Source organism: Barbus barbus (genome assembly GCF_936440315.1).
Source record: "Barbus barbus genome assembly, chromosome: 25".
NCBI classification, from domain to species: domain Eukaryota; kingdom Metazoa; phylum Chordata; class Actinopteri; order Cypriniformes; family Cyprinidae; genus Barbus; species Barbus barbus.
Window position 1 is genome coordinate 27,535,506 of NC_136753.1, and position 16,443 is coordinate 27,551,948.

The following is a 16,443-nucleotide window of genomic DNA, read 5'->3' on the forward strand; positions in this document are numbered from 1 at the left end:
GTGTGTGTCTTTATACATAATTAATATACACAGCACACACATATATTATGGAAATAAAAACCTTTATTTTGGATGCGATCAATCGCTATTAATCGTTTGACAGCACTAAATATATATATATACATTGAACAAAATTATAAATGCAACACTTTTGTTTTTGCCCCCATTTTTCATGAGCTGAACTCAAAGATCTATGTACACAAAAGGCCTATTTCTCTGCCTCCTCTATATTGTTAACAAATCTGTCTAAATCTGTGTTAGTGAGCACTTCTCCTTTGCCGAGATAATCCATCCACCTCACAGGTGTGGCATATCAATATACTGATTAGACAGCATGATTATTGCACAGGTGTGCCTTAGGCTGGCCACAATAAAAGGTCACTCTAAAATGTGCAGTTTTACTGTATTGGGGGAGTCCGAAAACCAGTCAGTATCTGGTGTGACCATTTTCCTCACGCAGTGCAACACATCTCCTTCGCATAGAGTTGATCAGGTTTTCCACTCCTCTTCAATGGCTGTGTGAAGTTGCTGGATATTGGCAGGAACTGGAACACGCTGTTGTATATGCCGATCCAGAGCATCCCAAACATGCTCAATGGGTGACATGTCCGGTGAGTTTGCTGGCCATGCAAGAGCTGGGATGTTTTCAGCTTCCAGGAATTGTGTACAGATCCTTGCAACATGGGGCCGTGCATTATCATGCTGCAACATGAGGTGATGGTTGTGGATGAATGGAACAACAATGGGCCTCAGGATCTCGTCACGGTGTCTCTGTGCATTCAAAATGCCATCAATAAAATGTACCTGTGTTCGTTGTCCATTCCCTGGACACATTCACAGCATCTGGTGTGTCCAACCATTAAATCCTGTCCTCATCCCTGCTAAGCTAGACAGACAGCCAGACGAGCCAATCACAGCCTACAGCTGCCCCACAGCCATCCAATAGCAGTTCAGGAAAGGAGGAGGGACATTACTGGATCACATAGCTTGGGTTTGTAGCATCCTTGTAGCTCCTCAAGTCCTGTCTTTGAATAAAACGCTATGAAAGAAAACCAGAAAACAGCTGAGAAGGAAGAAACGAGACGTGATTTTGTACAGAGGGAGAAAATGTGGTGAACGCAGGGACCTAGAGGAGGAAAAACCTTTCAATTTACAGCCTCTCAGCTGCTCTGTTCTAGCTGAGGAACGAAGGAGGAGGGGTTTTTTCCATCGGCTGCCTGGAAAACCTTGGAAGGACATCAGCCGTGGCCACATTTCTTCATGAACAGGTCAGTGTCTCTCCTATCAGCAGCCTTTGACAAGAGACAAACAGTTTCTTATTACACTTCAGCTTATTTACACTCATTTTACACTTTTTAAATGCTCGATACAGTTCAGTTCATGCAGAAAAACAGATTTATAACTGATAAGGCACAGGAGCAGGCATGTTATTTTGGTGTCTTTGTTGGTATGTCTATCTTTGTCTTGTGGTGGCCTCTGATTGGTCGAGAAGGCAGGCTTAAGAGAGCCCAGAGCGTTCTGATTGGCTGAGGCACTAACATGTTCTTCATTAAGCGTGCAGACTGTTTGTGAAACACACAGTCATGGGACAGAGCGTTCATTCTAAATGATTATGTAAGAAGATAATTAACCCCCCTCAAATACACAGATTACTCGGATCGACTGCAGATATTTCGGTCTCCTGTGTTTGAATCTCCTTTGGGAAAAAGATCAGTAAACAGGAAGACAAGGACCTGTAGGAGCTTTGACTACTGTTGTTGACTATTTCAGTGTTTCTAAACAAACTTTCAATGCACTTCCAATAGAAGTCTATGGAGCAATGCGCTGCATCAGCATCAAATGAAAGATTTAAACATTACGTGTGTTAACATAAAATAAAATCACTAAAATTGCTTGCCAGTGCAAAGTTATATCTTATATAAGACCCCAGAATTATATATGACTCCTGTGATGACAATAAAAAGGGGTAAATTTGTATAACATGTGCAAGGATACTAGAAAGGGATGTGACACCTGAAAAAAAACGTAGTGTTTACATACAGCAAACTTCATCCAGGAATTGATGCTTAATAGATTATTTAGATTTTAACAACTCCAGTAACACATTGTGAACGGAAGAATTATCCAAAGTGCTTTAAAGAAAATGGAAGCTGCATATTTCTGCTTCTAAACACTTTGGTTTTGTAGATGCGTTACTGGAAAGGCAGTTTTTGCTTGATTATACATACTGATTGATGAGCTGAAATGACTGTTTGTGCTCAGTGCATCAAGCTATAAATAAAGCTATTTATTAAAAAAGAATATGAAATAAAATAAGAATATTAGATGAAATTAAATGTTTAAAATTAAGTTTAAGTCCTAAAATGACTAAAACTGAAATAATAGGACGGAATATATATAAAAAAAAGAACTAAAATTTAAACTGAAAGTCTAAAATAAAAGCTAATTCAAAATACTTTATAAATATTACTAAAACAACACTGGGTTTAGCTGATTGCTGTGGTATTCTGGGTAGTTGCAATAGGTGATTACTTACTGGTTAAAATTATAAGAGTCCAAGAGTGAAGGGGTGCAGGGTTTGTTCAAATCACTCGTACTAAGTTTGTCTTAGCAAACAACATTCAATCTTCCAGATCATCTAAAATATGCAAGTGTGTGAATATATGAGAAAACAGAGTCAGCTCGTCAGTCGCAGGTGGCCTGGGGCCTGTTGTTAGAAAGTGAGAGAGAGAATGAGAGAGAGAAACAGCGACGGAAAGCAAGAGCACATCTGTGTGCATCTCTTACGAAACGCATCTCTTTCAACGTGAGCCGTGTTTCTGGGTACTTGCCTTCCTAGGTACAGTATCAGACTGGTGCTGTCTCTCTTTCTCTCTCTCTGTGCCACCCTTTACCCACATCCTGCCACGACACCCACTGCTGCCCGGCTGCTGCTGCAGGGAGGGAGAAAACTACCTAACGGCAACAAAAACGCACACACAACCACTTTCAGGAGAACTATGCGTGAATCTCATGTAAATGTCCAATTTAAATTTCACTTCAAATGAAAAACAGTAAAAAAAGATTTTATGTAAAACATATTAGGACAATTAAAATGACAATTCTGTCATCATTTACTTGCTTTAATGTATTGCCAAACCTTCTTCTGCAAAACACAAAAGAAGATATTCTGGGTGAATTATTCCTTTAAGATCTTTTTCATTGCATCATGAAAATTATGTACATTTTCATCCCAATTTTTTATTATTCTGATTTGTAAAAAATTGCAAGCATTCTCAAAGGTAAGTCTCAATAGTATGAAATCAGCTAAATTAAAGACAGCACAACAAATACCATTAATATTTTTCTATTTACAGTTGGGAGATGTTTTTGCATGACACAAAATGCGAGAAGAAAATGTGTTTAGGTTGTTAATAAAATAATATTAAAACGGTATTAAAAAGAAGCTTGGTTTTGGGGTGAAATATTACACTGATTCAGACATACACACTTCCATACATACAGCACCGTTCAAAAGTTTGAGATCCATAAGATTTTATTAATGGTTTGAAAGATGTCTCTTATGCTCACCAATGCTGCATTTAATCCTTTGAAAATACAGTAAAAACAGTAATATTGTGAAATATTATTACAATTTCAAATAATGTTTTCTATTGGAATATATTTTCAAATGTAATTTATTTCTGTGATACAAAGATGAATTTTCAGCATCATTACTCCAGTCTTCAGTGTCACATGATCTTTCAGAAATCAAACAAACATTTCTGATTATTATCAATGTCAGCTGTGCTGGATTCTTTGAAAAATACAAATTCACAAGAACTGTCTTTACTGACACTTTTTGATCAGTTTGATGCATCATTGTTAAATGAGAAAGTATTAATTTCTTTCATAAAAAAAAAAAAAAATCTTACTAACCCCAAAATTTTGTATTTGCAGAATAAAATTTGCACTATGTGACACTATGTACAAAGTGACACAATTTTTTTTTTAATTGTACGTTAAATTTAATATTAAAAAAAGGGGTGATCCCTGCCATCAAAAGCTGTTTATCTTTGTTTTAAAAGTCTTGTATATCACGCTAAATGTCACTTCTGGATGGAGGAATTTTTACATTCATTTACTGAACTGTATGCCATTCTAAACCCATGTGACTTGAACACAAAAGGAGATGTATTATAATAAATAATACTCACACTGCTTTTGTCCATACAACAAAAGATTGGACAAAAAGCACCATAAATGTATCATGAAAGTAGTCTTCAGAATTCAAACAATAGCTTTGTGCGAGGAACACACCAAAAATTTAATTTCAAGTCAAATGTTCGGCAAATATCAAAGTTATCATGTGGCTTCAAAAGAATTCCATTCTACAGAAAGTCATACAGATTTGATATGAAGGTGAGTAAATGATAACTGAATTGTTGTTTTTTGACGCCCCTTTAACTGCACAAGCAGCTCTTGGTGAATGGAGACAGTCTGTGGTTTAGGAGATTTCTACAGTCTCATTCACATCCACCGAGATCTCAACAGCAGATTCTCCTATTCTCTATTTTAAGCGTCGAACCTCGTTCCTGCCTCCAGCCCCCACATCCACAAACGCACATACACATAGATCCTAACGGTTGTAATGTGGAAGGAAGCTTGCGGTTTGCCAACAGTATCTTAAAAGCTCACACATCCATATGTCGTCCACAGGGTTTGTACTCGTGTACTCACACACACACACACACACCCACGCCACAAACCCACACATTCAGTCAAGATCAAGCAATCACACACAGATTTGCTCACTGATAGAGCCGCTGCTTTCCAAACATGCCTAAAATTCCCTTTTTCCCACTGTGAGTTTCTAATCAAATACAGCGACTAAAGTTTTTTACTTCAATCTCAGATGTTCATAAAGAGATAGAAAACTTGGGTTTAGCAGTTTATTTTGGGAGTAACACCTCATTTAGACCTAATCCCATCTTTTGCAGTGTTTGGGGTCAGTAAGATTTTTTGGAAAGAAATTAATACTTTTAGTCAGCAAGGACGCATTAAATTGATCAAAAGTGACAGTAGTGTTTCTCTTGAACTTTATCTAAGAATCCTTCACAGTTTCCACAAAAATATGAAGCAGCACAACTTTAACATTGATAATAGCCTAATAATAAATGGTTCTTGAGCAGCAAAGCAGCATATTAGAATGATTTCTGAAGGATCACGTGATACCGAAGACTGGAGTAATGATGCTGAAAATTCAGCTTTACATCACAGGATTAGAAAATGACTATTTTAAATGGTAGTAATATTTCACAATATTACCGTTTATTTTGTTTTTGATCACATAACTGCATCCTTGGTGAGCAGAATAGACATTTAAAAAATCTATATAATTTCATGTACGAAGACCCAATACGTACTGTGAAAAATAAAAAAATATGATATTATTTGTAAAATATGACCTGGAAAACATTTATGTTACGCTGTTTCTTTTTTCTACCCACCAGCAAAATATATTTAGATACACAAACCTGAAAAGAAAGAAATCTATGGCTGTCAACAGAATAAAATAAAGTGATTATTCCCATTATTTTCAGTCTTCAGAAAGAATGAAATATTGTTGAAAATAAAATATAAAAACAATATGAAATCTGAAATAATATTTACAATTCCATCGTATTCCCTGTTTTTCTATACTTTTCCATAGACCCACTAGCTGCCTATTTAGTCAGAATTTTAGCTCACTATTTAAAAATAAAGCCAAAATCTATCAATCTAACATCAAATGTTCTTTCACAGGATTCTTGCAGGAGTTCAGGATCACCCTGGGTGTCATGGCCGAGGCCTGCTGGAGGACTGAATCCCTGTAGGGTGGCCTTCAAAGCGCACTCGGCTCACCTCTGCGCCGGCATCCTGCAAGAACCATGTCTCTGACCACCACCAAACCAGATATGTTCACCTCCACCCAAACCCTGACCCCGTTCCCGGCCCCTACATTCCCCCTCGCCACCTTCATTCCCGTTCTCACAAGTTCAGCAGAGCCCAGAACTGAGCCCACATCGTCCGCGAACGAGACTGGCCTGAACTCCACACAGCTGCCCGTGGCGTCGGTGGAGGGCGCCGGGATGGGGATGGTGCTCGTGCCGTTTGGAATCATTACAGTCATTGGGCTGGCTGTTGTCGTGGTGAGCGAACTCGATGATAATGACATTAAGTTCTTAATGGAACAGTACAGCCCAGAAGTTTGTCATTTGCTGAAAACACCTCAAATAAGATTGATCAAAACTGACTTTTATAATGCCACAAAAGATTTCTATTTCAAATAGGCTACATGCAATTCTTTTGAACTCATTACAGAATCCTGATAGAAAATGAATCCGTTTTCACAAAACATTATTAAGCAGCACAGCTGTTTTCAGCACTGTCTGATAACAATCACAAATCTTTCTTAAGCATCAATCAGCAAATGATTTCTTAAGGATCATGTGACACTGAAGACTGATGCTGAAAATTCAGCTTTACATCCCAGGAATAAAATACATTTTTAAAATATACTCAAATATAAAATAGTTATTTTAAATTGTAATAATATTTCACATTATTACTGTTTTTTTGATCAAATAAATAATGACCGGTGAGCATAAGAGACTAATAAAATCTTATTGATCCTAAACTTTTGAAACTTTAGTTCATCTAAAAGTTTACTTTGAGCACATACATATTTAAAATGACTCTTTCTCTTTTCTGACAAAATGATTGAGTCATGTAATTTACTGAAATTCAAACATAAATATTTCGGGTTATATGAGAATAGATGATAACACATTTATTTGACTAGAATCCTACTTACATTTCCCTCATCACTGTAATCCTTCACACTTGATTATCACTGATTTTTCATGCTAATATTTTTGTTTACTTTAGACACGCTAGACTTTCTTGAACATTTATATTGAAAAAGTCAATTTAATTGATTGAGAATGTAATATGAACTTTGTATTACAATTCTGAATCTCGGATAACATTTCTGCATTTTCTTCTCCTCACCAGCTTCTGTACATCAGGAAAAAGAAAAGGCAAGAAATTGTACATTTATCACTCCTCTACAGTCTTAAAAATCGAATGTTCTTCAGTGGATATTTAATGCAAAACTGAAAATCCCTTTTTGGTTCTATTTGGAACCCTCTGATGTTTCCCACAAAGAGTGTCCTTAATGAAGCTGTGATGGTTTTTCTCTACAGGCTGGAGAAACTGAGACACCAGCTGATGCCCATGTATAACTTTGATCCAGCTGAAGAACAGGATGATCTAGAGCAGGAACTCTTGGACCACGGACGAGACGGAAGCCCAGCAGGACCAAACTCCAAAGTAAGAGAACAACACCACACTGACAGATAGAATGATAGATAGAATGACAATATGATAGAACGACAGATAGATAGATTCTGTTGAATGTGATACAAATTATACATGCAATATACATAAATCTCACACACACACATATATATTTTTGTAATTATTTAGTTTATTTATATAAAATTGAATTATTATAAAACTAAGACACCGTGGTGAGTCTCTCAAAAACATTTCACTCATGCGTTTTTCAATGTTTATTCCTAATTTACATTTCTACCATTCTTATTTCTCTTAAGTTCTGACACCAGGCCATGTGGTTTGTTATTTGTGGTAAAGTATCCATCACTGTAAATGTGTCAGTTACCACACATCCATTTAATATCACTAATCATCAAAATACAGCTGTGACTGAATCCACAGTTAAACTCTCCTCCATTTGTGTTCTGGCACCAGGAGCCTCATAATGTTTCATTCTCATACCGTCAACATAACAGAATTCATTTTATTTGGCTAATTCATATTTGTGACCCTGGAGCACAAAACCAGTCTTAAGTCACTGGGGTATATTTGTAGCAATAGCCAAACATACATTGTATGGGTTAAAATGATACATTTTTCTTTTATGCCAAAAATCATTAGGATATTAAGTAAAGATCATGTTCCATGAAGATATTTTGTAAATTTCCTACAGTAAATATATTAAAACTTAATTTTTGATTAGTAATATGCATTGCTAAGAATTTCATTTGGACAACATTAAAGGCAATTATCTCAGTATTTTGATTTTTTGCACCCTCAGATTCCAGATTTTCAAATAGTTGTATCTCAGCTAAATATTGTCCTATCATAACAAACCATACATCAATGGAAAGATTATTCATTCAGCTTTCGGATGATGGATAAATCTCAATTTCGCAAAAATGTACACTTTGTAGTCCAGGGTCACATTTGTTCAATGTTACATTGTAGGACTAGATTTGCATTTTTATTAATTATATTCTATAATGTTCTACATTCAATATCCTGTAGTGTTTACTTACTTTAACCCTCTCTTTCATGCCACAGACACTGACCACAAGTCAGGGAACAACTCAAAAACCCAGTCGACTTGTTTTCACTGACGTGGCTGATGCCATTAATGCATGATGACACTCACATGCTGCACAGGAAAAAAGGGACACAGAATTCTGGACTACTGGACACTGGGATTCAGGAATATTTGGTATGATATAGTACACAGTAAAAAAAAAAAAAAGTAAAACATTGGGTTAACTGCTGCTGTTGTAGTTAATAATTCCTTAAGCCAAAGTTACAACCTGCAGTGTTAAAGGAATAGTTCACTCCAAAATGAACATTTGCTGTAAATTTACTCACCCCCAAGCCATCCAAGATGTTTCTCCATGGGAACAGATGTGGACAAATTTAGCAATATATCACATGCTCACCAATGGATCCTCTGCAGTGAATGGGTGCCGTCAAAATGAGAGTCCAAACAGCTGATAAAAGTCCTTTCACATCAAAATCCACCCTTTTATTTGTTCAGAACTATTTTGGCTTGTAAACAGTGCTTGATCTGTGCATATTTCTCTCCTGATTTAGACCAGACAATATTTTCACTGCAGAAAGCAATATTATGGATAGACGACTCGTATTTTAACTTACTTGTGTGGATTATTGTGATGTTTTTAATCAGCTGTTTGGGCTCTCATTCTCATGGCACCCATTCACTGCAGTGGATCCAGATTCCTTTAAGATCATTAAAATGTTTTGACCACTTTGAAATTATGACAAAGAACATAAACTCTGAGTGCAAGTGGTGACAGAAATCATTGCAACAAATAAATAATGATCAAAATATTTTTACAGTGACCAATATTACATTAAGGACACTTGATTAAAAATCTGAAAAAAAAAGTTCTGCACTATTACAGAAGTCAACTGGATCTGTCCAACGGTTATGAACACTCATGCAACATGGACTTTATTTTCATCTCTAGCCATAAAAAGCCTCGTTCATGCAACATGAGCAGAACGAATGATTTGTAAAATGTGCATAATGTGACAATTTACTAAATAATTTTAGAAAGATTGAATGAGGCTCAATGTGTTTCTTTTTTATCAGAATGATTGATAAAATAATGTTTATTTTTAAGAAGGGACTCCAAATGCAACTTACCCCCCCTTTTTTGTTAGAATTCTTTATTAGTTTGGTTTATTATTTATTCACAGCTAAAAGTGTTCTGTAAACTGACGCGTTTACTAAAAGGAAGTGCATGAACTTTCTCTGAGAACAGAATTTTTAGCTTTAAAGTTGCATTTGTTTAATTTAAATTGTGATGAAGTGTCGGAGATGACATCAGTCAGCCATTTCAGATACAGTATTATAAAGATCTTCCATGTGTTTCGGTTCACTGAAACAAACGTTCTGTCACAGAGCCTGTGAATCTGCATAAATGATGAATGTTGACAGATTATGCAAGATTTACAATGAAAAAAGTGATTTTTGTGTGTGTGTGTGTGTGTGTGCATGTGTGTAGATGAAATAAAATGTAATAATTCTATGTGCACCACAAACCAGCGGTGGATCATTTTAAAGACGTTTTTAACTTTTATGACAATGAAGGACATAATAAAAAAAAGATATTTACACTATGACGTGCAGGTGTTATTGAAAACTAGGGAATCGTTCTTGTTAATGCAATAAAGACAATAACTGATGGATGATGTAAACATGTCTCAAGCAGGAACTTTATTCATTGACATACGGCTGCATAAACAGCATTACTGGCCTTTGACGAATATAAAAAAGAGGTAAGTTACCTGAGCCTGTATTTATGAGGCACATTGTCAAATGGTTTAACAAGTAAATGACTAAACTGACGACATACACCATGATGCATTTGAACAATGAACTGACTTCACATCAAAAACTTCCTGATCAGAAAAGTTTTGTAAAGAACCATTATACCTGTTTTTAAGTGCATCCACTGTATATGAATTGTAATATTTAACAACACAACTGTGTTGACAATAGGAGATGCTTTAAACATCAGTCATGTTGTAAACATCGTTCCCATATCAGCGCAATAACATAATTCATAGTAGTACAAATTAGAAAAAAAAAAAAAGCTAATTATGAAAATATGGTTCTAAAAAGTTACCTTGTTCCAGAGACTGGCCATTGATAATATATGCATTTAAAAACAAATGGCAAATCATCCATTGTCTAGAATGAGCCAACAAAATCATTGAGGTTTCTGATAATGAGGTACTGAATTTCACCATCATCATGTGAATCATAATGACTGTTGTTTTACATATTTTATCAGGTCATTATTCTTTGGTGTAAATAGATGCATTTGAATCTATTCTTTCCACTGTAAACATTAAAATAAAAGAATAAAAAGAACATTACATAAGATCAATCATTTAAAAAGTTGCAACATTTGATTGAGGAGCAAATTTCAAGTTTTGGCAATGCAATGTTTCCAGAATCCTGAGAAGATTAAATAAACCTATATAACACAGGCATCATCCATGCACTGTGATGATTACAGTTTATACATTTTATTATCTTTGGATTTTTAAAATCCTTTTGAACATTAATTAAATGTCTTAAGCAAATCAAGTTCATGTTTTGTTGTTGTCATTCTTATAAAAACAGGACTCCAAAATAACAAGGCATACTACAGTTTCTGGATGCCAAATTGTGCACAATAAAATGTGTTTTAAGTTCAAATTTGATTTCTAGTTGACTACAGGAATAGTTCACCCAAAAATTTAATTTTGCTGAAAATGTGCTCACCCTCAGGCTTTATCGTGGATTATTGACAGAAGTTAAAAACATCTTAATGATGGATTTGTTTCTTACAAACACAGATTTTTTTACTTCACAAGATGTTAATTGATGGAGTCGTGTGGATTACTGTAATGTTTTTATCAGCTGTTTGGACTCTCATTCTGACGGCACCCATTCACTGCAGAGGATCCGCTGGTGAGCAAGTGATGTAATTCAAAATTTCTCCAAATCTGTTCTGAATAAGAATCTACATCTTGGTAGATAGGAAGTGCGTTTTCAGCAAATTTACATTTTCGAGTGAACTATTCCTTTTAGAATCCAAATAATAAACAAAAAGAGAAGATATTATTTCCAGTTCTTAAAATGGCAGCGTAACTTGCAGAATGGTGTTCATCATAAAGGCTTGTGATGGTAGTACACAGAATTTAGGGTGACTTTTGAAAAATGTAGTCTGATCTTTCCTGAAATTTAGGCGTGATTTGAGCACTGGCTCATTTTCACTTTTTACAGTGTACATGGAGGCAGTTGAGATGGAGAATTACCCCCAACGCAGTAACAAAGTCATCACTGAGGTAGTTTTAGTCGCTCTCCTGCGATGGTAACGCAGCAGGCGGAGTCTGAACGGCCGGCTCCTCTGTTGACTCCACCCCCTGAACTGCAGGATGAGGCTGGGTGGGGAGGAAAGAGAACACATGAGGAATGTGTGTGCATGTAGATGTGCGTGCATGACCTGAGAATCATGACAGTTGGGACAGGAAACCAAGAAATGTAAGGAGATGTGCTGGGTTTCCCTTCAACACACTTGAGTCATCTATCTCTGTGCTAACGTGAGAGCTGTATGAGTAACGGGGAGTTTTACACGGTTTCTGAATACATTGCCGGTTTCACTTCAGAAAGGCCTGCAACATGTTTATCAGGTTTAGTGTTTAACGGAATGAGATGATTCTCATGCAGGACTATTCATTTAGTTCATTATGGGTTGCAGGGCGGCAAACAACTAATCCACATGATCGATAATGAAAATAATCGACTCGACTAATCGGGTTTCATTATCCAATCGAGCCTTCGCCACTTTTAATTAGTGGAAAACATTTATATGAAAACTGCTGTATTCTTATAAAACGAGCCTTGTAATTGTAAGTGCTTAATATTTATTTTAAAAAGTGCTGCTTTTAAGGAAGTGGTGTGTGGCCAAGTATGGTGACCCATACTCTGAATTTGTGCTCTGCATTTAACCCATCCAAGTGTACACACACACAGCAGTGAACACACACCCGGAGCAGTGGGCAGCCAATGCTGCAGCGCCCGGGGAGCAGTTGGGGGTTTGGTGCCTTGCTCAAGGGTCTCACCTCAGTCGTGGTATTGAGGGTGGAGAGAGTGTTGATTATTCACTCCCCCACCTACAATCCCTGCCAGACCTGAGACTCGAACCCACGACCTTCAGGTTACAAGTCCAACTCTCTATCCATTAGGCCACGACTGCCCTGGATGCATCCTTTTATTTAGCAAGGATGCATTAAGTTGATCAAATGTGACATTTATAATGTTACAAAAGATTTCTCTTTCAAATAAATAGTTTTTTTTTTTTTTACTTTCTATTCAAGAGTCTCCTGAATTTTTTTATCACAGTTTCCACAGAAATATGAAGCATCCCAACTGGTTGATAATAATAGCAAATCAGTATATCAGAATGATTTCTGAAGGATCATGTGACACTGAAGACTGGAGTACTGATGCTGAAAATTAAATTTTAAAATATATTACAATAGAAAACAGTTGTTTTAAATCATAATGATATTTCACAATATTACAGTTTTTACTGGATTTTGATTAAATAATTGCAGCCTTTGTGAGCATTTTTATTTTTTTTTATCTCACAGACCCAAACGTTTGAAATATCAAAAGGGACTAAATATTTAAAAATACTTTGACTGTGGAAATGATAAAAGTGTATACTGGAAATTATATGGACTTATTAAATGTTACATGTTTTTTACCTGCTGTTCTTCCTGATGAACGGTCTTCTGAGGCTATGAATTAAAGAGACAAAGAATGACATTATTACCTTCAAAAATTGCTAAGGCCCAGTACTCTCAACACAAAAACAGCAAAACAGGATATTTAACAAAAAAAAAAAAATCATCTTTGGGGGGCAAGATATGCATTTAACAATAAAACCAGGAATATCCATTCAAGTAAATCGGGTAATGTTTGGTTCCATATTTAATAGGGATATAAAATAGAAAAAAGTATTGTGTTTACTCTTTTGAAAGAGTAATGAACAATTAAGACATACTCTACTAGACCATTTACCAAAGCTAAGCTGCAGAAACCGTTCATTTATTATCGTTTTCAGGTCATATATGTTTTAATACATTTAAATGTATTTTCTGTTCCATGTAAATTCTGTTATATTAGTCTATCAGCTGCTCATTTAACTATGCTGCAGAGTTTAACGAGAAGGGTGTGTGATTCTCACCCATTTTCTTGGTCTACCTCGTGGTCTCCGTTCTCTAGGTGGCTCTACCTGCATCCAAAAACAGATGAAGGAACGAGAGAGTGTTATGTATCTGAACAAGCATCAGTCAGCTCAAGTTTAAGTGCTCTCCAGTAAGTTCTCTTACTTTGGCTGTGACCCGCTGGCCTTTATTTTTACTGCCTCTTGGCCTTCCTCTCGGTCTCCTGGGAGCAGAAGCTTCAACAGGCTCCTGAGGGATTCAGTTCACTTGGTTTTATTCAACTTATTTCATTCTTCTAAAAGATCTATCTATCTATCTATCTATCTATCTATCTATCTATATCATTGCACCTCTCTGACCTGTTGTGGTTTGCGGGGTCGTCCTCTCCCACGTTTGGGAGCTGGTGCTGCCTCCTCTGGGGCCGCTGTCTCCATCTGACCTGCTCCGGTCTCCTCCACGTCCATCCTGATCCCAAACCTTCTCAAGCATGCATGGACACACACAACCTGAACAAGATAAATGTGGAAAAGAAAGAGCTGTACATCAGTGTAAAAGCCAACAATATTCCTTAAATCACAAAATATAGTAAAGAGTGCTTTATTTTGCGATCATGACCAGCTGACTGCACATTATCCTACTTATAACATGGCTTCTTACCAAATAGATAAGAAATATTGATTTGAGCTAAGATCATGTGAGACGAAAGAGCGAGGAGTGATACGAAAGACATGAAATCAGCACAACTACTGCATGTAGGTCAATTAAAGTTTATTCTCAATTATGCATACATATTTTACTCACAACTTTTTGCATATGAATGCATCTAAATGAAAACACTAACTCAGTTTAACTCAACATAAATCACACTGATTTAACACAACACAATCACCTCAACTTGCGTTACATCCTCACATATTTCTTAGATTTTACCAAAAATCTCTCTCATAATTAACTTCTCATCTTCAACAGTCACTCCTGCTCTGACATCATCTCATTCCTACAATGACACAGACATTAGTCATAATTTTAACAATAACAACCTGAGAATATTCCACAGAAATGAACCCTCCCTCTCTCTCTCTATAGATATACATCGAGGCTATAAAACCAAAGAAAACATAAGAGTAATTTCTAGTGTCTAAAAGTGTACAAGTATTCACTGCAGGCTCTTCGGTCTTACTGCTACATGTTCATATGATATGTAATTTACTGGCCGTGAATGTATATACACATGAATTTCATCAATGACAGCTTATTTAACCCCTGCTGGCAGAGAAGGATCTTCTAGGAGCCTGTTCAATGGCATCTATTCACATAAAACATAACTTTCCATGTTCCTCTCATGCATATATAACTAACCGCTCTACGCCATAAACTATGTCCCAGTGACTGCTAATAAGTAGACAGAATAAGCTATATATGCGGCAATATTATTGCACGGTTTAATTAGCATTTTCATATGCAATGGTATTTAAAATCAATGTAAGGTACTGCATTCCCATTATGGTAGATTACAAAAAAAAAAACAGGGTTTTTCCATGTATACTTTGGGGTAATGAGGTACTTTTTGTACCAGGCAGCATCAACAAAATAAGTATCCAAATATAGGCTACCATAGTATTGCAACATTTTATAAAAAGTACCAAACAGTATGGCTTTGCCACGTGGTTTACCATGTTAATACTATGGCATTCTTACTACAGAGTACTATGTAAATACCATGCTACAAGAATTTCAGTATTATAGTGTATATTGAAGAACAATGATATCTAAAAGAAGTGAACACAAGAAAAAATAATAAAATATGAAATTAAAATAAAATAAAAATTATTTTAAGCAGGAAATGACAAACAAGCTATTCAGTGTGTTTTTAGTGGTCTTTAAGTTCCTTTTCCATATGGTGGGCAATTATAACAGCCCACATTCTTCACATACTTTCAGACCTACAGAAAAATGTAGCTGGCGGTCGTGAACTACAGAGCGTAACCAGCACGCTTGTGGTGTCCTGAGGATGTAAACACAGCCCTAGCAACATTTAAACAGGGAGAAACAAAATATTATTAAAGACACTACAAGAACAACCTCAGCAGCCACAGAAGAGAACAAACGTCACACAACAATAGAGCTAAAATGACTAAATGTAACTACAAGTACGATGGCAGCATTACCATGCTTTTGTGGACACACTAGTATAGTTTTGGACATGCCACATGGCAATGCTTTAGTATTATTTTAAGTTCCATGTAAATACCATGGTATTATCAATATGGTATGGTATATATGAAAGTACATAAATAGGCTGATACACATTTCTTGCTAAATGTGCTGTAAAGGTACCATGGCACAGTGATAGTATATCAGATATACTTTGTATGTACCATAGTACTGAAACATTATGTATCATGGTACTACAAGGTACTTTCAAAAATAACAATTAATAGTATTATACTTAAGTATTCTTTAGTATTTGTCTATTAAAATAGCACCAAAAAGAATACTTGTCCAAATCGTATTTTTCAAACATGCAATATCAATATCTTCAGATTACTCTCTCAGAACGAATAACAAGACAACTGTAGCATAAACACAATTGTTTAGTAATAAAAACAATGTGGTAAGCAGAGCACTTTACCTTGCTTGCGTTGTCCTCGGCACTTCGAGAGTATGTACATCAACATTAGCCTACATGATTGACATCATTTCTGACCCCGCCTCCTTTTTTACACCAGATCAATCATTCTTCTCAGATCTGCCACGCCTCATTTAGCTCGTCCTGTTGCGTCTGCAGCTCTTCCGTGGCTGTTAGGAATGGCATTCATGTTCGTCTAACGTTACATTGCTTCC

The 16,443-nt window shown here is 36.1% G+C and overlaps 2 protein-coding genes across 4 annotated transcripts; one reads left to right on the plus strand and one right to left on the minus strand.

Moving 5' to 3' along the window:
- The first annotated feature begins 959 nt into the window (after positions 1 to 959).
- On the plus strand, positions 960 to 9,992 carry LOC306844877 (uncharacterized protein C3orf18-like). 3 transcript variants are annotated; one of them, XM_079377299.1, is made up of 6 exons: positions 960 to 1,268; positions 5,785 to 6,170; positions 7,036 to 7,061; positions 7,227 to 7,353; positions 7,638 to 7,671; positions 8,407 to 8,611. In XM_079377299.1, the coding sequence occupies exons 2-5, from the start codon at positions 5,910 to 5,912 to the stop codon at positions 7,641 to 7,643; spliced, it is 420 nt and encodes a 139-aa protein (XP_079233425.1). In that variant the 5' UTR covers positions 960 to 1,268; positions 5,785 to 5,909; the 3' UTR covers positions 7,644 to 7,671; positions 8,407 to 8,611. The 3 variants fall into 3 exon arrangements, with proteins under 3 accessions (XP_079233425.1, XP_079233423.1, XP_079233424.1); XM_079377297.1 differs by lacking the exon at positions 7,638 to 7,671 and having other exon boundaries at positions 8,407 to 9,992; XM_079377298.1 differs by having other exon boundaries at positions 967 to 1,268; positions 7,638 to 9,912.
- Positions 9,993 to 10,063: 71 nt separating this feature from the next.
- Positions 10,064 to 16,352, minus strand: LOC306844508 (uncharacterized protein). The gene is made up of 6 exons (XM_079376695.1): positions 16,232 to 16,352; positions 13,959 to 14,105; positions 13,765 to 13,848; positions 13,620 to 13,667; positions 13,138 to 13,170; positions 10,064 to 11,808 (listed from the first exon to the last, which is right to left on the minus strand). The coding sequence occupies exons 2-6, from the start codon at positions 14,061 to 14,063 to the stop codon at positions 11,719 to 11,721; spliced, it is 360 nt and encodes a 119-aa protein (XP_079232821.1). The 5' UTR covers positions 14,064 to 14,105; positions 16,232 to 16,352; the 3' UTR covers positions 10,064 to 11,718.
- Positions 16,353 to 16,443: the final 91 nt, after the last annotated feature.

Excerpts from the sequence above, each read along its gene's own strand:
- LOC306844508 (XM_079376695.1), bottom strand. The coding sequence starts at position 14,063 with ATGGACGTGGAGGAGACCGGAGCAGGTCAGATGGAGACAGCGGCCCCA. Across the intron at positions 13,849-13,958 it reads GACCCCGCAAACCACAACAG|GAGCCTGTTGAAGCTTCTGC; the intron begins GTCAGAGAGGTG and ends TGAATCCCTCAG. Across the intron at positions 13,668-13,764 it reads GCCAGCGGGTCACAGCCAAA|GTAGAGCCACCTAGAGAACG; the intron begins GTAAGAGAACTT and ends TTTTGGATGCAG.
- LOC306844877 (XM_079377297.1), top strand. The coding sequence starts at position 5,910 with ATGTCTCTGACCACCACCAAACCAGATATGTTCACCTCCACCCAAACC. Across the intron at positions 7,062-7,226 it reads TACATCAGGAAAAAGAAAAG|GCTGGAGAAACTGAGACACC; the intron begins GCAAGAAATTGT and ends TTTTCTCTACAG. Across the intron at positions 7,354-8,406 it reads CAGCAGGACCAAACTCCAAA|ACACTGACCACAAGTCAGGG; the intron begins GTAAGAGAACAA and ends TTCATGCCACAG.